Raw genomic sequence first — 17,423 nt, forward strand, 5'->3', positions numbered from 1 at the left:
ATGTTACATGGTGGTGGTGGTGGTCCCCACAGTTTATCAGTTTCGCTGATTCAGGGCCCGAATGGCCTGTGGGAAGAAGCTCCTCTTCAGTCTCTCTGTCTTGGTCTTCAGGGAGCGAAAGCACTTCCCTCACTTCAACAGCGAGAAGAGCCTATTGTTGGGATGGGTGGGGTCCTTCACAATCCTCCTGGCGTTGGTCTGGTGCCGCTTGTAGTAGATGGTCTGCAGGTCAGGAAGTTCCATATGAGTAATGTGCTCTGCTGAACGCACCAACCTTTGGACTGCTTGTCTGTCTTGCTTGGTGCTGTTCCCAAACCAGACTGTGATGTTCCCCGTGAGGATGCTCTTGATAGTGCAGGTGTAGAATTTCCGCAGTACCTTGGAGGGCAGTCTGAAGTCTCTTAGGCGTCTGAGGTGGTAAAGATGCTGACGAGCCTTCTTTGCCAGGGAGTTGGTATGGCGGGACCAGGACAGGTCCTGCTAGATGTGAACACCAAGGTACCTGAAACTATCTACTCTCTTCACTGTGGTTCCACTGATCCTCACAGGTTGGTAGTGCTGCTCCTGCTTCTTGCTGCAATCCACGATCAGCTCCTTTGTCTTACTGACGTTTAGGAGGAGATTATTTTCCTGGCACCAGTTTTCCAGGTGTTTAATCTCCTCCAGGTAGGCCCTCTCATCGTTGTCCGAGATCAGGCCCATGACAACGGTGTTGTCAGCAAACTTGACAATGATGGTGGAGCTGGAAGTTGCTGTGCAGTCGTAGTGTGTGTGTGTGTGCGCGCGCGCGCGCTTTGTGTATTTGGGGGCAGGTGGGGATGGGGTGGGTTATGTCCAGAAATTGTCTGGTAGGCTGAGAGGATACAGCTGTTCCTTGTCCCCATCATTCCTCTCTCCTTTATTCTCTCTATCTTTTTCTCTTCTACTATTCTCAATATTTATATCTTTTCTGCATTTCTGACAGTGCCAACAAATTGCTTTTTTTGGTCTAAACAGAGAACAGGGAGTATTGGCCAAGTTACCTAGAAACTTCTTCTTTTCAGGAGAGAAGGAAAATGTACTAAACTTCACAATTCATCGGACTGGATGCAGACGAACAAGAGATGCAAGTGGTGCAAATGGATCATGTCACACAAATGTAAAATCATTATAAAGTGGTAAAAAATATATAAAGATACTAAGTGAAGGTTTTATGGGGTGCCCTTGCTAGCTACTGATGACCCTCAAGGTTGATACAGTATAATGCAGGATCAAAAGACATGGAGTTCTATTTATCAAGGAAGTGAAATACACTCTTATATCAGGGTTTTTCATTTATTGCCCTGGTCTAGTTCACTGGCCACAGTACACCATGTTCAGCTTTGATTGAACTCCATTTGTAATGCAGGCACCCACATGGCAACCCAAGACACATGCAAATATTTTTTTCTCAGAATTTGTTCCATTATGAAAATTTCTGTCATATTACATGGACTGAAACCACTGCAGTCCATTTAAATAAATTGATATTACTGTAATTTAAGATTTTCCTTTCATGTTTTTTAAGTGTTAATGGAGATCGTTGTGAGAGGCTGTATCCATAACGTTGGTTTGTGTGGTTACCGTTAATGTGTATACGTTCTTGGTTTAATGTTAGTTGTATTGTCATGTTCACGGTAGATGTTATATGTAGGTGCCACCTTTGTCGTCTGTTTTATTTTAATAAATGTCCTGCACCGTAGAGAGAGTCTGTGCATCCTGCCCCGCGCCCTGCGGCACTCGGGCCGACAGCGTTCCATTCAATCTAGTCGGTTGGCCTGCTCCTGGCTGCCCACTGAAAACCGGGATTACTGCATGACTAATACAACTCTCGGGCTGAAATTAAGATTAGTCTGAACTCCAGGATTTTTTCATGACTAATATAGCACTCAGGCTGAATTTAAGATTGGGCTGAACCCTGGGATTTCTGCATGACTAATACTGCTCTCAGGCTGAATTTAGGATTAGTCTGAATACAGGGATTACTGTAGGTCTAATACAGCTCTCGGGCTGAACGTAGGGTTACGCTGAACACTGGGATAACTGTATGTCTAAAACAGCTGTCAGGCTGAACATAGGGTTACAGCAAATAGAGAGCTTTATCTCTCCCCTTACGCCTGCTGTACTCCATTTTTGGTAGTGTCTCCTTGAATGCTCTGTCTTCTTACAATGATCTCTTATGGCTAGATGAATAACCAGCACTCAGAAGCCCCTCACAGATCTTCCTGCCCCCCTCACCCTCCATCACGCCACTCCGGCCAACAATGCTTGTTATCTTGTCAGAGCAACAGTCAGTGAGAATGGAGCTGTTAGCATGGCCTGCCTGAACTGAAAGTTTTACCTCTTTGCCTTTTTCATGCAAACATATATAACTGAAATGTCTGTAATAACACCAAGTTAAAATTTAAAGTGTATATAAAGAATATGGAACAACTATTTTTTAGGCTTGAGTCATGGTAGTATTACAAATGTGGTAATGTAAGACATAAATTAAGAAAGACAATATTTTTGACATTTCACTGAATTCAAGTGTTCTACTCAAAATTTGCCATTATGTTTTGATACAAATGGCATTTTTTGGGCTATAGTTTGGACCCTTCAGGCTCAACCATTCCTGCTGCTTATTAATAGATCCTGTGAAAGTCTTCTACCTCCAGCTAATCATTATCTTTAGAAAGTGTACTCATATCATTTTTAAACCTTCAGTTCTTTGAAAAAAGGTGTTGTGTGTGAGAAGAGAAAGCAAGGAAGCAGAAATCACACTTTTGATTTGGTTGATATGTGTGGCATGGGACAACTTTAGTTTTAGGATTTATTTGTAACTGTAGATATTGAGCTTAAATATATCGTTTACACATGCTCCTGGAGCTGCTCCAAGAATTCACAGTCAGCACAAACCAGGTTGTGATGCTTGCAAAATCCCTCCTCTTGACCTGGCTGACATCCCCAGATAAGTCAAATAGCTGTAATGGGAGTACACCCTCTTAAAGGGTTCTTAAAAGATATACTCATTAAAAGGAGTTTATCCAGCAATTCTTCTTGATAATGTGTGGCAATGAGCTATAGGTGTTACTAATCAGGAGAGGCAATGGACCACTGAGGATGCAATACTGAGGCCTTGCCCCTACCAGGAGAACCACTCCTTTAAAGATATTAACAGTATTTTATTGACTGTGGTTGACCTTAATGTGGAATCCCATAGAAGGATAAGAAACAGAATCCCAAAATTGTTTAGCATATTTGCCAAAGATGTCCATAGTGAATATGACAATTATGGATGAATTTGGTCCCTGAGGGTGTTTCACATTTTAGGATGGTAGCAGGTGGAGAAGAGGTCATTTCAAGCTTATATAGGCTGGCCCGTCTTTGGTACACTAAGATTAGTAACTGTACATGTGTATGTATGTGTGTCTGTGTGTGTGGGGGGGGTGTTTACAAAGCCAAGAGAAAAGACTCTGAATACTCCTCCCTCTCTCTTACTTTGCCTTTAAATCCTCAAGAATATGAGCTGATTCATTATTCATACTGCAGTCATTTCCTGTATTAGCACATCAGTCTCCCCTCCTGCTTGTCAGCCACCGGCCACAGAAACTGGGTTACCTCCCTCGAGCCTGGGGCTGGAGCTGGAAGGGGGGCATACAGCACTGCAGAAGGGGAGAGGGAGGAGCAATAAACTCTGAGGCAATTGGGAGGAGAGAATGGAGGTGAAAAAGGTGCCTGGTGGGAAAGCTACTGGTTTGTCTGCTAGCCTCACACCTATCAGCTGCGCGGTCGTCCTTCATGACTGCAGGTCAATGAAAAGAAGTGCAGAGAAGGAGAGGCAGAAAGAGAGAGCGAGAGAGTGAGAGAAAGAGAGAATTATTTTTCCACCCATCCAAAATCTGAGACTCCAGTGTTTTGTGTTTGTGTGTGTGTGTGTGTGTGTGTGTGTGTGTGTGTGTGTGTGAGTGTGTGTGTGTGTGTGTGTTTGTGTGTGTGTGTGTAAGGGAGAGTCATAGCTTAGTCCTCTGTCTCCAGAACAGCAGCCTTCCCTTGTAGTGTATTTTTGAGAACACCAAAATGAGTCAGTGATGTCCACTGTGAGCACACTTCAGCATACCTAAAGACATCAGGCAATAGTGCAAGTTGAGGACAGGAACAAACATTCAGAAAACAGAGGAAATACAACATGCCTTTCACACCATTAAAGTATTATTACAAAAAGGTAATCCACATTAATTTCCTTAAGATATGGCACTAAGAAACACTGTTACCAAAGAAATGTCTTTGCCCTGCATATTATTTTGTTTTCTAGTCAGCTAGTCAGTGTGATCTTACAGTGCACAGACACAGTGTGATGATATGCAGTGATGATGCACTGTAGGTCTTTTATATGCAAGGCAGCTCCATTGGGAGATGCACTAAGCGGATGACAAATTGCATGCAATTTTCTCTCTTAATCTCTCTTAATGTTACAGATGTTTTGTTCCAAAGCTATGTGTTAGATATTAAATGTGTAGTAGACAATGTGCATCAGAAATGGGACATTAAAGATTGAGAATATATTTTTGTTTATGAATGGGCCTTTATATTTCAGAGATTCAGGAAAAAAGACAATGTAAAACAGCAAAAAAAAAAAGGATCACGGTTAATAAGGCAAAACAAGTTTATATAGCACATTTCAGACAAAAGGTAAAAACTAAAATAATGAAAAGGGATATGTATCATTCTTTCAGCAGTGATACACACACACACACACCCACACACACACGCACATACATTTAGATGAAATGGAATTACATGCATGAAGCATGGCTGAGGGTGGGCTGTCTGTGTGTGTGTGTGTGTGTGTGTGTTTGTGTGTGTGAGTGTGTGTGTGTGTGTGTTGGACTGTGTACATGTAGGTGTAGGACTGTATGTGTGTCGTTGGAATGTATATGTACTGGAGTGAATGAGGGGCCAGCAGGCCTTCACTCAGCCAAGAACATCACTGGCAGTAATTACATATGGCCTATTGAATATGGCAAAGAGAAAATTACCCCCTGCCCCTGTCTCTTTTCTCTCACACACGCACACACTGTTACTGAAATCTACTCCCATCTCTCATCAAAGATAGTGTTATCCATATTCTTGATGGTATCTCTATGGTAGTTTAAAAAGGAAATACATTTGATCTCTCTCTCCCTGTACCCCCCCCCTCCGCACACACACACACACACACACACACACACACACACGCGCACACACACACAAATACACTGTTAACCAAACAGTGTCTACTCCCTTCTCTCATTTAATTCTATTATTGCAAAATAGTACATAAAATAATTAAAAGAGATCTCTATCTCCCCCTACCCTCCCACATGCACACACACACGCACACACACACACACACACACACACACACACACACACACACACTCACTTTTTTACTGCACAGAAGAAGGCCAGCCTTTTAAGTTTGAAATGACCTCTTCTCCACTTGCTACCGTCCTAAAATGTGAAACACATGTCCATATGACCAAACTTGTCCATAATCGTCATATTCAGTTATGGGCAAATGCTGAGCAATTTTGGAGATCTTTCTTTCTCTTTCTTTCTTTCTCTCTCTCTCTGCCCCCCCACCACCCACACACATGCGTGCACACATACACATGCACACATAGCATAATCTTCAGCATCCCAAAGCCCTGAAATAAAACTAAGACCCAAAAGCAGTGCAACTGTTTCTATGGGAACTGTCCATTTTTCACAATGTGGGTTCATGTACAGCAACACACACAAACTACAAACACTCTGTTCATGCGGGGGAGTGAGAGATGAGCGTTGGGAGAAAGAGATGGGACAACGTATGCTTTCTGGTGTTGGCAGGAAGGTGACCATAAAGAGGAACATACCCAGAGCTGCAACACAAGTTGATTTAATCCTTTAATTACTTAAAATGGCTATATTTTCTGGGAGCTTTATTTGAGCTACAGATGTACATATTTTGGTATGAATCAGTCCTGACTGATAGAGTGGTCTAAGGGGATAACCCATGTAGGTGGCTAATCTAACTTCTCTGGACAAAAGTGTTAAATGTAAGATGACAATATACTTACCACATGTAACTACTAAATAGGTGACTGCCCTTTGTTGGAATTTAGAAAACTTTATAAACTCTACACCATTACAGTATTATCTGTGCAATGTTTATGGCAGGCTTGCTTTCAGATATTCAACATTTCTGTCAAACACATCATCCAGCTGAAAAAAACATCCATATGGAGAAAGAGTGAGGCAAACAGACTTCACACAGTCTGTATAAAATACACCAAGGAGAGCTGTGATTTGGTTATACATGTAAATCCTCACCGAGTGCTGTCTGTGGGGATCAGTTTAAGGAGTTTCATTCTCAGCTGAGCTTAAACACAGTAGGACTCCACAGCGTGGAAGTTACATGAGCAACATCATGGTGCAAAGCAGCAGAGGCTAAAAGAGTGAGAAAGTATACACAAAGTGACAGAAAAACAGCAAGAAGCTGATGCATAGTGTGGCAAGGAAGTGGAGATTTTGCATGTGGGAGAATGTTCTACATTTTATTCTCAAGCTTTAACATTAATCAGGAAACAACAATGCAATAAGAGGTTACCATTCCTACTAATCAGCCACTTGCCTTATAAGACACGTGATGCAGTGGACTTAGGGTCATGAAACCAAAGTCCAGCCTGCAGGTTTGTGCATGGAGACCATCAGAACAACTCTATTCCTGTGCATGATTAATCTATCAAACAGGCATGTTTCTATGTGTCTGTTGTGTCTGTCTGGGGATGCACTCAGGTATAGAATGGCACTAGGTTTGACCTCTGAGGTGTCAGTCAGGGCCTCTTAGTTTCTCCTTTTCTATTACATCACTCCTTTTGGCAGAAAAGACCAGAGTTTTGGGACCCTTTTATAATTGGGTGGAAATTTCCAGATTTCTGTGGTTCTGTAGGCATAGGGACAGCAGTGGCAATGTGCACGCTCTGAATCAATATTCTGCATGAGGGGCATAGAGAGAAAGAGAGATACAGAGATATAAAGAGAGAGAGGGAGAGAGAGTTGCTGGCAGTGTATTTGGGTCAGTCACTGTTTTGAAGGACTGGTTTATCTTATGGGTGGGGCCTGTGATACTGGGCTTGTGTCTTTGAATATGTTGTCCTGGTCTTCTCTTGGTGGAGGCATCCTGAAGGAAGCACAATGGTGGTAACGTTCTCCAATGGTGCACTGTCTGGTTTTTGATGTGCTTCTTGCATCATTTTGACTGACTTTGTACTGGATTCAGTAGGTGTCTGTCAAAATGTTCTCCCAAATGCAGGTCTTTAACTGTCTCATGTTATGTCATAAATTTGATGGTGTAGGTCATTGTGAATTCTCAAGATGAGCCCAGTTTCTGATATAGGGTGCCTTTTATATGACGTCCACACTTCAGGGCTATGTAGCAGTGTTAAAATAGTGCTACCACCTTTTAGTAAGGTTCCACTTTCAGACATCCTAGACATCAGTAGACCAAAGACATCAGAGGAAATACCTGTGTGTACCTGGATGTGTTTATCAACAGACTAACTGGGAAGCAGTCACTGCTAACGTACAGTATGTAAAGGGTTTTACGGTAGTCAGTGGCAGATTATTTATATGGAAAATAGAGAGATTTGTTGAGTCTGCCAAGTGTCTGATTGCTCAGCGACTTGGTATATCAAGGGCTCCTACACATACTTTTCAGTTGCTTATTGTACAGTCACTTACTGAAGACACTGGTAAAAAAATTTTTTTTTAAAAATCAATAAACCTCTATGTCATCCTCTGTCTACAAATGGTCTCTTCAGCTCAAGAGATTCAGGATGTTTTGTATCAGGCTAGTCCATGTTGCAAGAGGGCACTCTTTTCTGTAAGAGGTGTCTTTACCCATGTATAACAAGATTGTCTTTCATTTAGCATTTCATTACCACAATAAAACCAAGGACATACATGTTTAAACCCAATATGGCTTCCACTTTTAGAATGAGTCTCCTTGTAAAAGACCACAAAACTACAAATCTCTCAAGGCTCCCAAAGCTTGAAACAGCTAGGCTGGTTCCTGAGGGTAAAACTGGCCACTGTACTGATAAATGCTGATTGATGCTGAACATGCTTGGCACAGAGAGCCGGACAAGCCTTGTCTAAACATCACAGTTGAAATGATAAGAGGTCCGGGGGAGTTCTGGAGAGCAGTCAAATCCACAGTATCAGTGGTGCTCTCCTCCTAGCTCTCCAAAAATAAAGTCCATTTTCATTACAAGTTCCAAGCACCCAGAGTTCACTCAACTACACCCACTGCACAACACAAAGCTAAGAGGCGCTCCTGCAAAGGTGCCCACTTTTCTATTCTACCAGAGGTATCCACTTTTCTATACTCAGATCTCTGTACTGCATGTACACCAATATTAACACCTGCTTGATAATTGTTAGAATATACAAACACCATGATTTTTGCATGTTTTTGTTCTTTTTTTTTAATTGAAACAGTGATTTTTAAAAATAGATTTGGTACTATAAGGGCAAAGTAATACTGCAAAGGCATACATCACTAGAAAAAGCATTCAGGGTGTATGTTACTTGCTTGTTCAAATTTAGACCTTCATTTTTCCAGTGGAGCAGGGTATGATTGTCACGGTCTTCTTATTCTGGTGATGGGGTTCCCCTGCCATGTGTTTTTGTTTTAATTATGTTTTTGTCTTTAGCTTAGTCTAATGTTTTATATATCATCCCTTCTCACTGTGTGCATCTGTGTCTTGTTTTCCCCTAATCTAGTTCTGTATACCTCTTCTGGACTTTTTTGTTGATGAATGTAGTAATGTTATTATGTATATACCCATCTGCTTTCGTGTTTCTTGTTGTAAAGTACCTGTTGAAATTCTCAATCTGGTTTCCATGTTTCTTGTTATTGTAACTTCGCTTTGTTCCATTTTGGTATCACTATGTTCTTTTCATTATGTTCTGTTCTGGTTGTTTCCATGAACCCCAGCTACACAACCTTGAACTGGAATGTGGATTATGTTTATGGATTTGCTCCAAATAAATGTAATCCATCTCAACATTTGCATCCTGTCTCCATTCACTCTGTGCCATTACGATGACTGATATGTTATTCTCCTTACATTAGAACTAGAGTGGGATAAAGAAGGCACAACATATTACACATTAATTGTTATATCACAAAATCATCTCCTGTGGAATGGTATTATAGAAACAATGCAAGTAACGTTTTTAATTAAAGCTAATCTTTCTGGGTTCCACACTGGTACTTGCAGATTCCACAATGATAATGCACACTGCACACTGACCAAGCTTAGATGTTCCTATTGAGTGTTGTGACAAGGCATTTTCTTGATATAACAAATGTATAGTTGCTTTCAGTTCAGTTCACAATCACTTACTGCAACCATATCAGTCAAACTATTCTTGCACTACTGCATCACTTGCACTACTGCAAGCTCTACTGCATCACTTGTTCTTTGACCATGTCACATCGCAAATGCTCATTCACAGCACTGCTGTTTGTAAACTTGACACAAGCAAATGACATTTGTAAAACTATATAATAGGTTATTATATAACTATATAAAAGGCCAATTTGGTACTTATTTTCAACCTGAAAAATCCTTGTTTATTGCATCTTGCCTATAATGGACACAAGGCACAAAACAAGATGCCCCTGAAAAAGAAAAAGATTACTTCAGAAAACTTCAATACAGTCACCCACCAAAAATGGAGGGAGGTCACACTAAATACTGACTGAAGTCATTTTGTTCTGAAAAATTATATGTGGTCATTATACCATTAGTAAAGCAACAAATCTTATGGTGACCAAAGACTTTTGCAAAGTAATGTGCAATGAGCAATGTTCCCCTGAGTGGTCTTGGGTACTGTATTTTGGGAAACTGTCTGAAGCACATCTGTCAGACATAATAATTCCAAAACCTCTTGACATTGTAGACATAAATATGCCATTATATTAAATGGAAGTGTACAGAGGAGAAAATAAAAACAAATTTAAAAATGAAGTTTATTTTATATTGCTAATTTTAAGCATTTTGCAGAAGTGTGTTAACTAAATCAAAAATAAGAGAAAAATGTTCAGGTAAATTCTGTCCATTCTTTTGTGGAAAGAAATAGTGCATATAAATATTGGGGGGGGGGCTCTTTATCTTCAAAATGGGGGTATTAAAGAGCAAGGAGACAAAGAGAGTAAGGTAGAGAAAAGAGGGAGGGAGAGAGAGAGAGAGAGAGAGAGAGAGAGAGAGAGAGAGAGAGAGAGAGAGAGAGAGAGAGAGAGAGCGTATGTATGTGTAATGAATGTAGCAGCTATTCTACTGTTTTTTAGAGACTCCATTTTTATGGCAGTCTGGGAAAGAGAAGGTTGGGAGGAGGGGCATCAATCTGGCACATAGAAGTGCTCTGTCACACCAGGGCACAGAAACCAAACCATGAACACACACACACACACACACACACACACACACACACACACACACACACACACACACACACACACACACACACACTGAGCTTATCCTTGCTTTGTCTGGCCTCTCTCTTCATCTTTGAGATGAGTGTAAGAAAGCACATTTAATGCATTAAAGGCCAAATCATTAAAGCCCCAATCATGACCTGTTGCTACTAGCAGGCAAGCCCTCATTCAATCATCTATACATTCAACTGACACCATCAATTCTGTAAAACCACACCACTAAAACGTAGGATTGATACATTTACCATATTGGAAAACTGTAGCTTTGAGGTGACTTCAGCAGAGCATTAACACAATGTACCACTGCCTTCTAGCCCAATATATCTATTTAGATCTATAGACAGGAAGCTTGTGGTTGATGTAGACCAGTAATAAAGCTAGGCCTTCATTTTATCTAACATTTAAGTCCTAATATTTCAGATACTGTCCATGATATGAAAATAAGTGCTAAGAAAGCCATAGCTCAGAGGGACTAGCTGTAATAAAGCAATTAGTAAATGGAATGCAACGTGTGAAGTTGAGTGGCACCTGGTCCAGGCATAGGGGATCTGCCAATGATGTTACTGATAATGTTCTGTATGGGAGATCTGCCAAGAATGTTAATGATAATGTCCTCTGTCACAATGGTCATAATGTCCTCTATGACCATTGTAATTATGATGCTTGCAGTGTTGATCTTGTGCAAGATTTAACAGCATCAAACCTCAGTGGTCCTAACATTAATGAATACATTTTTAGCTCTCGCTGAAACCTGTGATATGCACACAACTGTCATCAATTTATCAGCAATATGTTTTCCTCATATTTTGGGTTTGTTTATTTCTGATGAATACCTCTGCATATGTCTGGAGGAGCACATTTCTGAAATGAAAACAACAATACAGGCTTTTTTCCAGTAAAAAAAACAAAGCTTATTAAATTCACAATCCATCCTCCGCCTCATTATGACCCAAGCCAACTGATAATGGTGCATCCTATATCTGCCATTTGCCTGTAGGAACTGCCCCTTCCATGCATCTTCTTCTTGTAATGGACTTTAGCCTGTTGATGCAAAGCAAAGTTTGTGAACTCCACAAATCCAGAGTGTATAGTGCAGCTGGAGTCCGCACTTGGGTAAAAACACGTGTTTGCATGTGTTCTGCCCATTCACCTACACTAAAACAGAATTTTCCAAAACCAAAAACACATCTTTTCAAATCTGCTCCCCCCAAGATGATAGACATAGACAATGACGTGGTTAGCAAGTTAACCTGGTTCATACAACGACAAAACTAGTACGTAGACAAAGGACTTATATACATACACACTAACGACACACAATAAGGAGCAGGTGTGAAACACAAGGAGGGCGTGGTCATGCAGACGAACACACACATGCGCACACACAGGGAGATGTTTGGGGAGAGGGGCCGTAATGTGACAGAGCCCCCCCTCAAGGGCGTGACTCCCGGCGCACCAGCCTAATGGGCTGTGGACCCGAGACCAATGCCAAACGGCGAGGACCGGGCAGCCCACCACGGGCCAGCACGAGCAGGAACGCAGGGGGAAACACCGGGACTAGGACAACAACAGACACAGGGACATACACTCTGACAGGAACAGGCACTGACATTAAGGGAGACAAGGCAACAGGTAATGTGACCAAGACAGGGATAGACACAGTGATCGGGACGGGTACAACAACAGGATTACACAAATGGCTGCTAAACAGTCCAGGGAAGGCAACAAAAGCCCCAGCCATGCCCCCAATCATCAGCTGGGTCGCAGTGCGTCCGGGTTGGACGGGATCCCTTTTCGCCGACATGTGTGGGGGTGGCTGTTCAGACTTCGGCGTGCGTGCCTCCGGAGATGCCTTAGCCAATTGGCCCATCTCAGGAGCGGGCACCGGTGACACCGCCTTCTTGCCTTTGCGTGGCTTTGGCTTAGGCGCTTGAGCTTTGTGGCTGCGATCCTTCGCTGAGGGAGAGTCCTCCTCTGAGCACAATACCCCCTCACAAGCCCCTTTGGGCCACCTGCTTGTTCTGGAGCGGAGTCTCCTGGTCGGTGCCTTAGGTGGCACCTTGGGTGCTGGAGGCTCTTCGCTTTCAGAGTCCGCCAACACCGTGTCCATATCCGAAGGAGAATCCCAATGGAGAGCCTCCTCCACCTCCATCGCCAGATTCTCCTTCTGATCGACTTCCGAGCCTGATCGGGAGCTGACCTCTGTGTATTCCAATCGGAGGTCGGTGTCCGTTTGGGGCTCACTCCGATCTTGCTCCCCGTAGTACTCCTGGTGGTCCCCGTAAGGGTAATAGGACCCCCTCCTCTCTCCATCACCCGCGTAGCCCTCCAAAAGGTCCATAGAGGACTCCTATTCCTCCTCCATTGCAGGACCATAGAGCGAGGCCTGAAGGAGCGACGGTCTCTCCTTGGTGTTGCAGAAGTCCACGTCGTCAGACGTAGCCCCGTGTGACTCCCTCGCTTCCACACCGGGACCACGCTCCCCTACTGCGGGAGTCAGGAGGGTACCCAAGAACACGGGGTGCCTCCCTGCATGGGCTGAGGACTTGCGCTTACACCCCTTCTTCCCTTTCCATTTTCCCAGCATCCTTTGACGGTCATGGTTTCTGTAACATTCGGAGGCAAAGCAGGATGCGGGGACGAGCCGTGTCTAACACAACGAAATGTTTTGTTACACACATAGACAATGACGTGGTTAGCAAGCTAACCTGGTTCAAACAACGACAAAACTAGTACGTAGACAAAGGACTTATATACAAAACACACTAACGACACACAATAAGGAGCAGGTGTGAAATACAAGGAGGGCGTGGTCATGCAGACGAACACACACGCGCACACATGCACACACAGGGAGATATTTGGGGAGAGGGAAACGAAGCAGTCTGTCATTTTTTTTTTTGCCATTTTCTGTTCGTGTTGGCTGTTGTGTGGTACACAACTGCAGCATGTAATCAAATTTACACGGTGGAAATGACATAGGAGTCATAAGTCATACACCTTTTCCATCATTGTTGTGGTTTTTGGTGGTTGGGCCAAAACACAAAAATGGCATTTTGCTATTTACTAAAGACTGTGGACTAGACCTTAGTTAGACTATTTTTTAAGCTACCTGGAATTATTATGATGCTGACTCGATAATTAAATTGTGATAAACCCATTTTTATTTAATTAAATTTAGAATTTCGAGTAAATGTATTAGTGTTAAAAGCATGTCAACTCTTCTCTCCATTATTAGGTATTCAAAGCAGCCTAAGCTGATTGTAAGTACTTTTTATCTAAATGCCAGTCAGACTGGATATACTAGTAAGGTTGGAATATCCATAACTGACAGTCCATCCATAGTACCTTAATCTTTGGAGTGTAGACACATTTACTCACAATCTCACACAGGCTACTGGACAGTCTAAGACCAGTGAATGGAAATTTAGTTACTTCAGTCAAATACGTGACACTCCACATCTCTACTTCCTAACTTCTTTAGGAGCCTAAATTAAATTATTCAACTTTTACCTGACAGACTGAAATACTGAAATAATATGCTCTGAAGCTACTTGCTGCTTGGCTGAGACCTAGTCTGTTGCAATCAGTGCAACAGAATGTTTCATAATGTTTCCTGAGTACCTTCGCCCCATTGGCAGCACAACAGTCTGTGAGCATCAATGTGTCATGGCTCTGTGGATAGCAGATGGAGAGAGTTAGCTGTGCCGTGCTGTGTCAGCCTGTTGGTTCCTGAAGGCAGATTCATTCAGTGTGAGGTGCTTGCTGGATACCATGTTTCCTGTGGCTTGGAGTTTGAATAGGAAAACACATACAGAGGTGGCTAGCAAAGGGAGCAGCTGTGTTTCCACTAAACAGCATGTGTTAGTGAGGCGCTTTGAACTCAGCACAGCTCTGCACCTCCGTCCAAGAACTAGAGAAAGGATCTACAGCCTGCGGGCTGTCTGCCATTGTTACACTGTTTCCACGGTAGCTGTGCATTCTAGCATCACCAAGGATACCATATCCATGACAACCCCCCCGCCTACAAACGATTCCATTCATAGCCCACATGGATGAATGTAGGAAAGTATATATGAAGAGTGCTGCATACCTAACAGTGTTTTGTAGCAAATGTCTAACTGCTGTATTTATTCTATACAGCATGTGTTTTTATGACTTGGTGACTAGGTCTGCCCACCCTTCTGTGCACATAGACTGGCAGGAATACACAAATGGTTGTATGCTTTCTGATAGACTGGAATATGTACACTTAAACTAGAAATTAGCTGTTTTCTTCATATTTCACACTGGTGTTTTGAGGGTAAAACACCACTAGGATGTAGAGCAATGGTCTGATGGATGCCTTATTGGGTTGCACATGATATTGCTTCTGCAGTTTCATATGGAATCAACAAATCCTTGGTGCATAACTAAGAAACAGAGCCATACCTCTGAACAATGTATCCACTGACAGGTTCAGTAGTTTCCAGAAATTTTCCCCACAGCAACAAATGATGTAATAGTAGTGGAATAATATGCTCCACCAACCATCATTTATGGCTTTAGCAACAAGACTTCACCACTGCAGGAAAGGCACCAATAGAAACTAAACACAAAAATCGCACAGAACAATAAAGCCAACATTACTACCACTGCTGCTGTACTTAATTTGAAACACTGAATGTGTTCACATTACAGGCCAGAAGTAGCCCTTTTTCATTTTTTTTCAATCTGAAAAAAAGATGTGTTTTTCCTTCTAAACATTGTGAATACATAAATCTGGTATATTTTTTATATACCACTTTCAGATGTGGTCATATCCAATCTAGTCCATGGCTTTGTAACCCCAGAAAGAACTATAAGAACTCATGTGTGTTTATTTTTTCTTTTACATCATGTTTCACTGCTTAGGTGAATTTTCTCTGTTCACACCCTGCTCGTACTGATGCTAGCCCCTCTCTCACACTCACACACCTCTCTGCACAGAAGTGCCAACAACAGCTAGACCTTTAATCCTTTTCACATTCTCACACTAATCCTCTGCAACTGACGTCCACAGCAATCTTCAAGATAAATGTGTGCACCGCTACTTAATTTGTTTCACTATTCCACTGATGGCTTGCTTCACACATAACACTTTTATGTGCGTATAGGCATTCGGGTCATGCGCGTGACATTACTGTTTTTGTAAATGTTCACATGTGTGTCCTTTCAGGGCAGAGGTCTATTCACATTCATGACAAATATGTTTCATTTACCAAGCAGGAATAAAAGTCAGAGGAAAACAGTCTGAGTGCTTGTAAGGTGAACTCAGCGACTATGCACTCCATCCGTGCACACTGCCAGATACAACATGAGCTATTCAGTGCTTTGCAGCATTGAATTAAGTGTGCAAAACATAAACACAGTGGGGGCTGGTAGAATTTTAGAAGAACGGTACCTAAGCAGTCTTATTCCATGGTGTTCACACAATTCAATTTGAAAATATAGTTTTATAGCAGTGAAAGATGCCACCATCAGAGGAGAATGATCAAATTTAAATGTGGAGAACTTTGGGTTTACAGTTCTCCCAAGCCATCTGATATGACCATAAAAAGGTTAAAATATGAGTTTTTCTGGTCAAATGCTAACTGCTGAAAGTGTAGAAATCACAGCTAAAGACAACTAATCCTTGACACTGTTGCTCTCAGATCTGGCTCATAACAGGCTTGGAGTCCAATATATTTAAAGGTGTTCTATGATATTGAGCATGTAAAAATAATTAGATAAATAAAATTGCATAATCAACATATTCTCTAAGTTTAATAGATAACAGGAATGTTATTTATTAAGTTATGAGCAGCATTTTCTTTGCCCAAATTTCGATGCCATACGTATATGCATGTTACAGAAATAGCTGTTTTCAGGATGTAAGTGACAACTGAAAAATATAACCAATGCACTAAAGAGCATAAGCACCTTTCTACATGGCAAAATATCTTGTGTTGAATTAACACCTAGTGTTACACTGTTACATGGTTCATTTGTGTCTACTTGCCCTTATATAAACAGCACTGAGACTGCAGTGAGACTGCAGAAGGCATATACACAAGGTTGTCAACAGCTCAACTACCATTAAACCAACATCCTCACTGTCAGTTCCAAGCAAGCATAATCATCATCTCATCATCCTCATCCTCATCATCATCACTGTCATGACCAACTGTCCATCAATATCAGCACATGTATGAGCTACTCATTTACCAACACTGGTTTCTTGGTTTATTAGTGTGACCACAGCAGAAGAATTGGGTGGAAAGCAACACCATCTCTCTTACCAGATTGAAGTTGGTGGCATTGGAGTCGTCCTCTGGGAAGGGGATGTAGACAGCTAAGGCCACGCAGTTAGCAAAAATAGTCATCAAAATGATGATTTCAAAGGGTCTGAAGGAGTGGGGAGTTAAGGGCTAAAACTGGAGGAGGGTATAAAGTCCATTGCACACAATATGAACACTGAAAAGTGTAAATGCACTCCATTAATAGATTTGGTGTGCAGAAAAGATGCCACATACACATATACTTCCTGGTCATGTCATGCATAATTTATGGAACATTCAAAAAAAGAGTAATGTAAACTGGTTGAGCTTATATACATGTTAATGTCAGGATATTTCAAGTCCTAAAGCCTCAGCTTATTTTCATCATGTTATTTTTCTTCTTTGTGTTGTTGTTGTTGTTATTATTATTATGTTATAAAAACATGCCGTGCAGTATCAGAAGTGCTGTGCTGGCTAAATATCTCCTTTAGGACATGGCTGGAAAGGTCACAGTTCTGCTATTATCTTATGGCTTTCTCTCTTTTTCTCTTTGAGCTCTTCATTTCCATCCAAAGGTTATGGGTTCTTTCTTGTGTGAGAACACTGCCGTAAATCTGGCC

General features: G+C 41.8%; 1 protein-coding gene across 23 annotated transcripts in view; it reads right to left on the bottom strand.

Annotated features, from left to right (window-relative positions):
- cacna1c (calcium channel, voltage-dependent, L type, alpha 1C subunit) overlaps window positions 1-17,423 on the bottom strand; it is a 185,268-nt gene that overhangs the window by 106,229 nt on the left and 61,616 nt on the right. For all 23 annotated transcript variants that reach the window (XM_081712723.1, XM_081712724.1, XM_081712714.1 and 20 more), the window contains one exon: window positions 16,825-16,930. In XM_081712723.1, coding sequence (XP_081568849.1) covers window positions 16,825-16,930 — 106 coding nt within the window. The remainder of the gene's footprint in view (window positions 1-16,824; window positions 16,931-17,423) is intronic.

Source organism: Electrophorus electricus, chromosome 4 (genome assembly GCF_041902795.1).
Source record: "Electrophorus electricus isolate QZ-2024a chromosome 4, ASM4190279v1, whole genome shotgun sequence".
NCBI lineage: Eukaryota > Metazoa > Chordata > Actinopteri > Gymnotiformes > Gymnotidae > Electrophorus > Electrophorus electricus.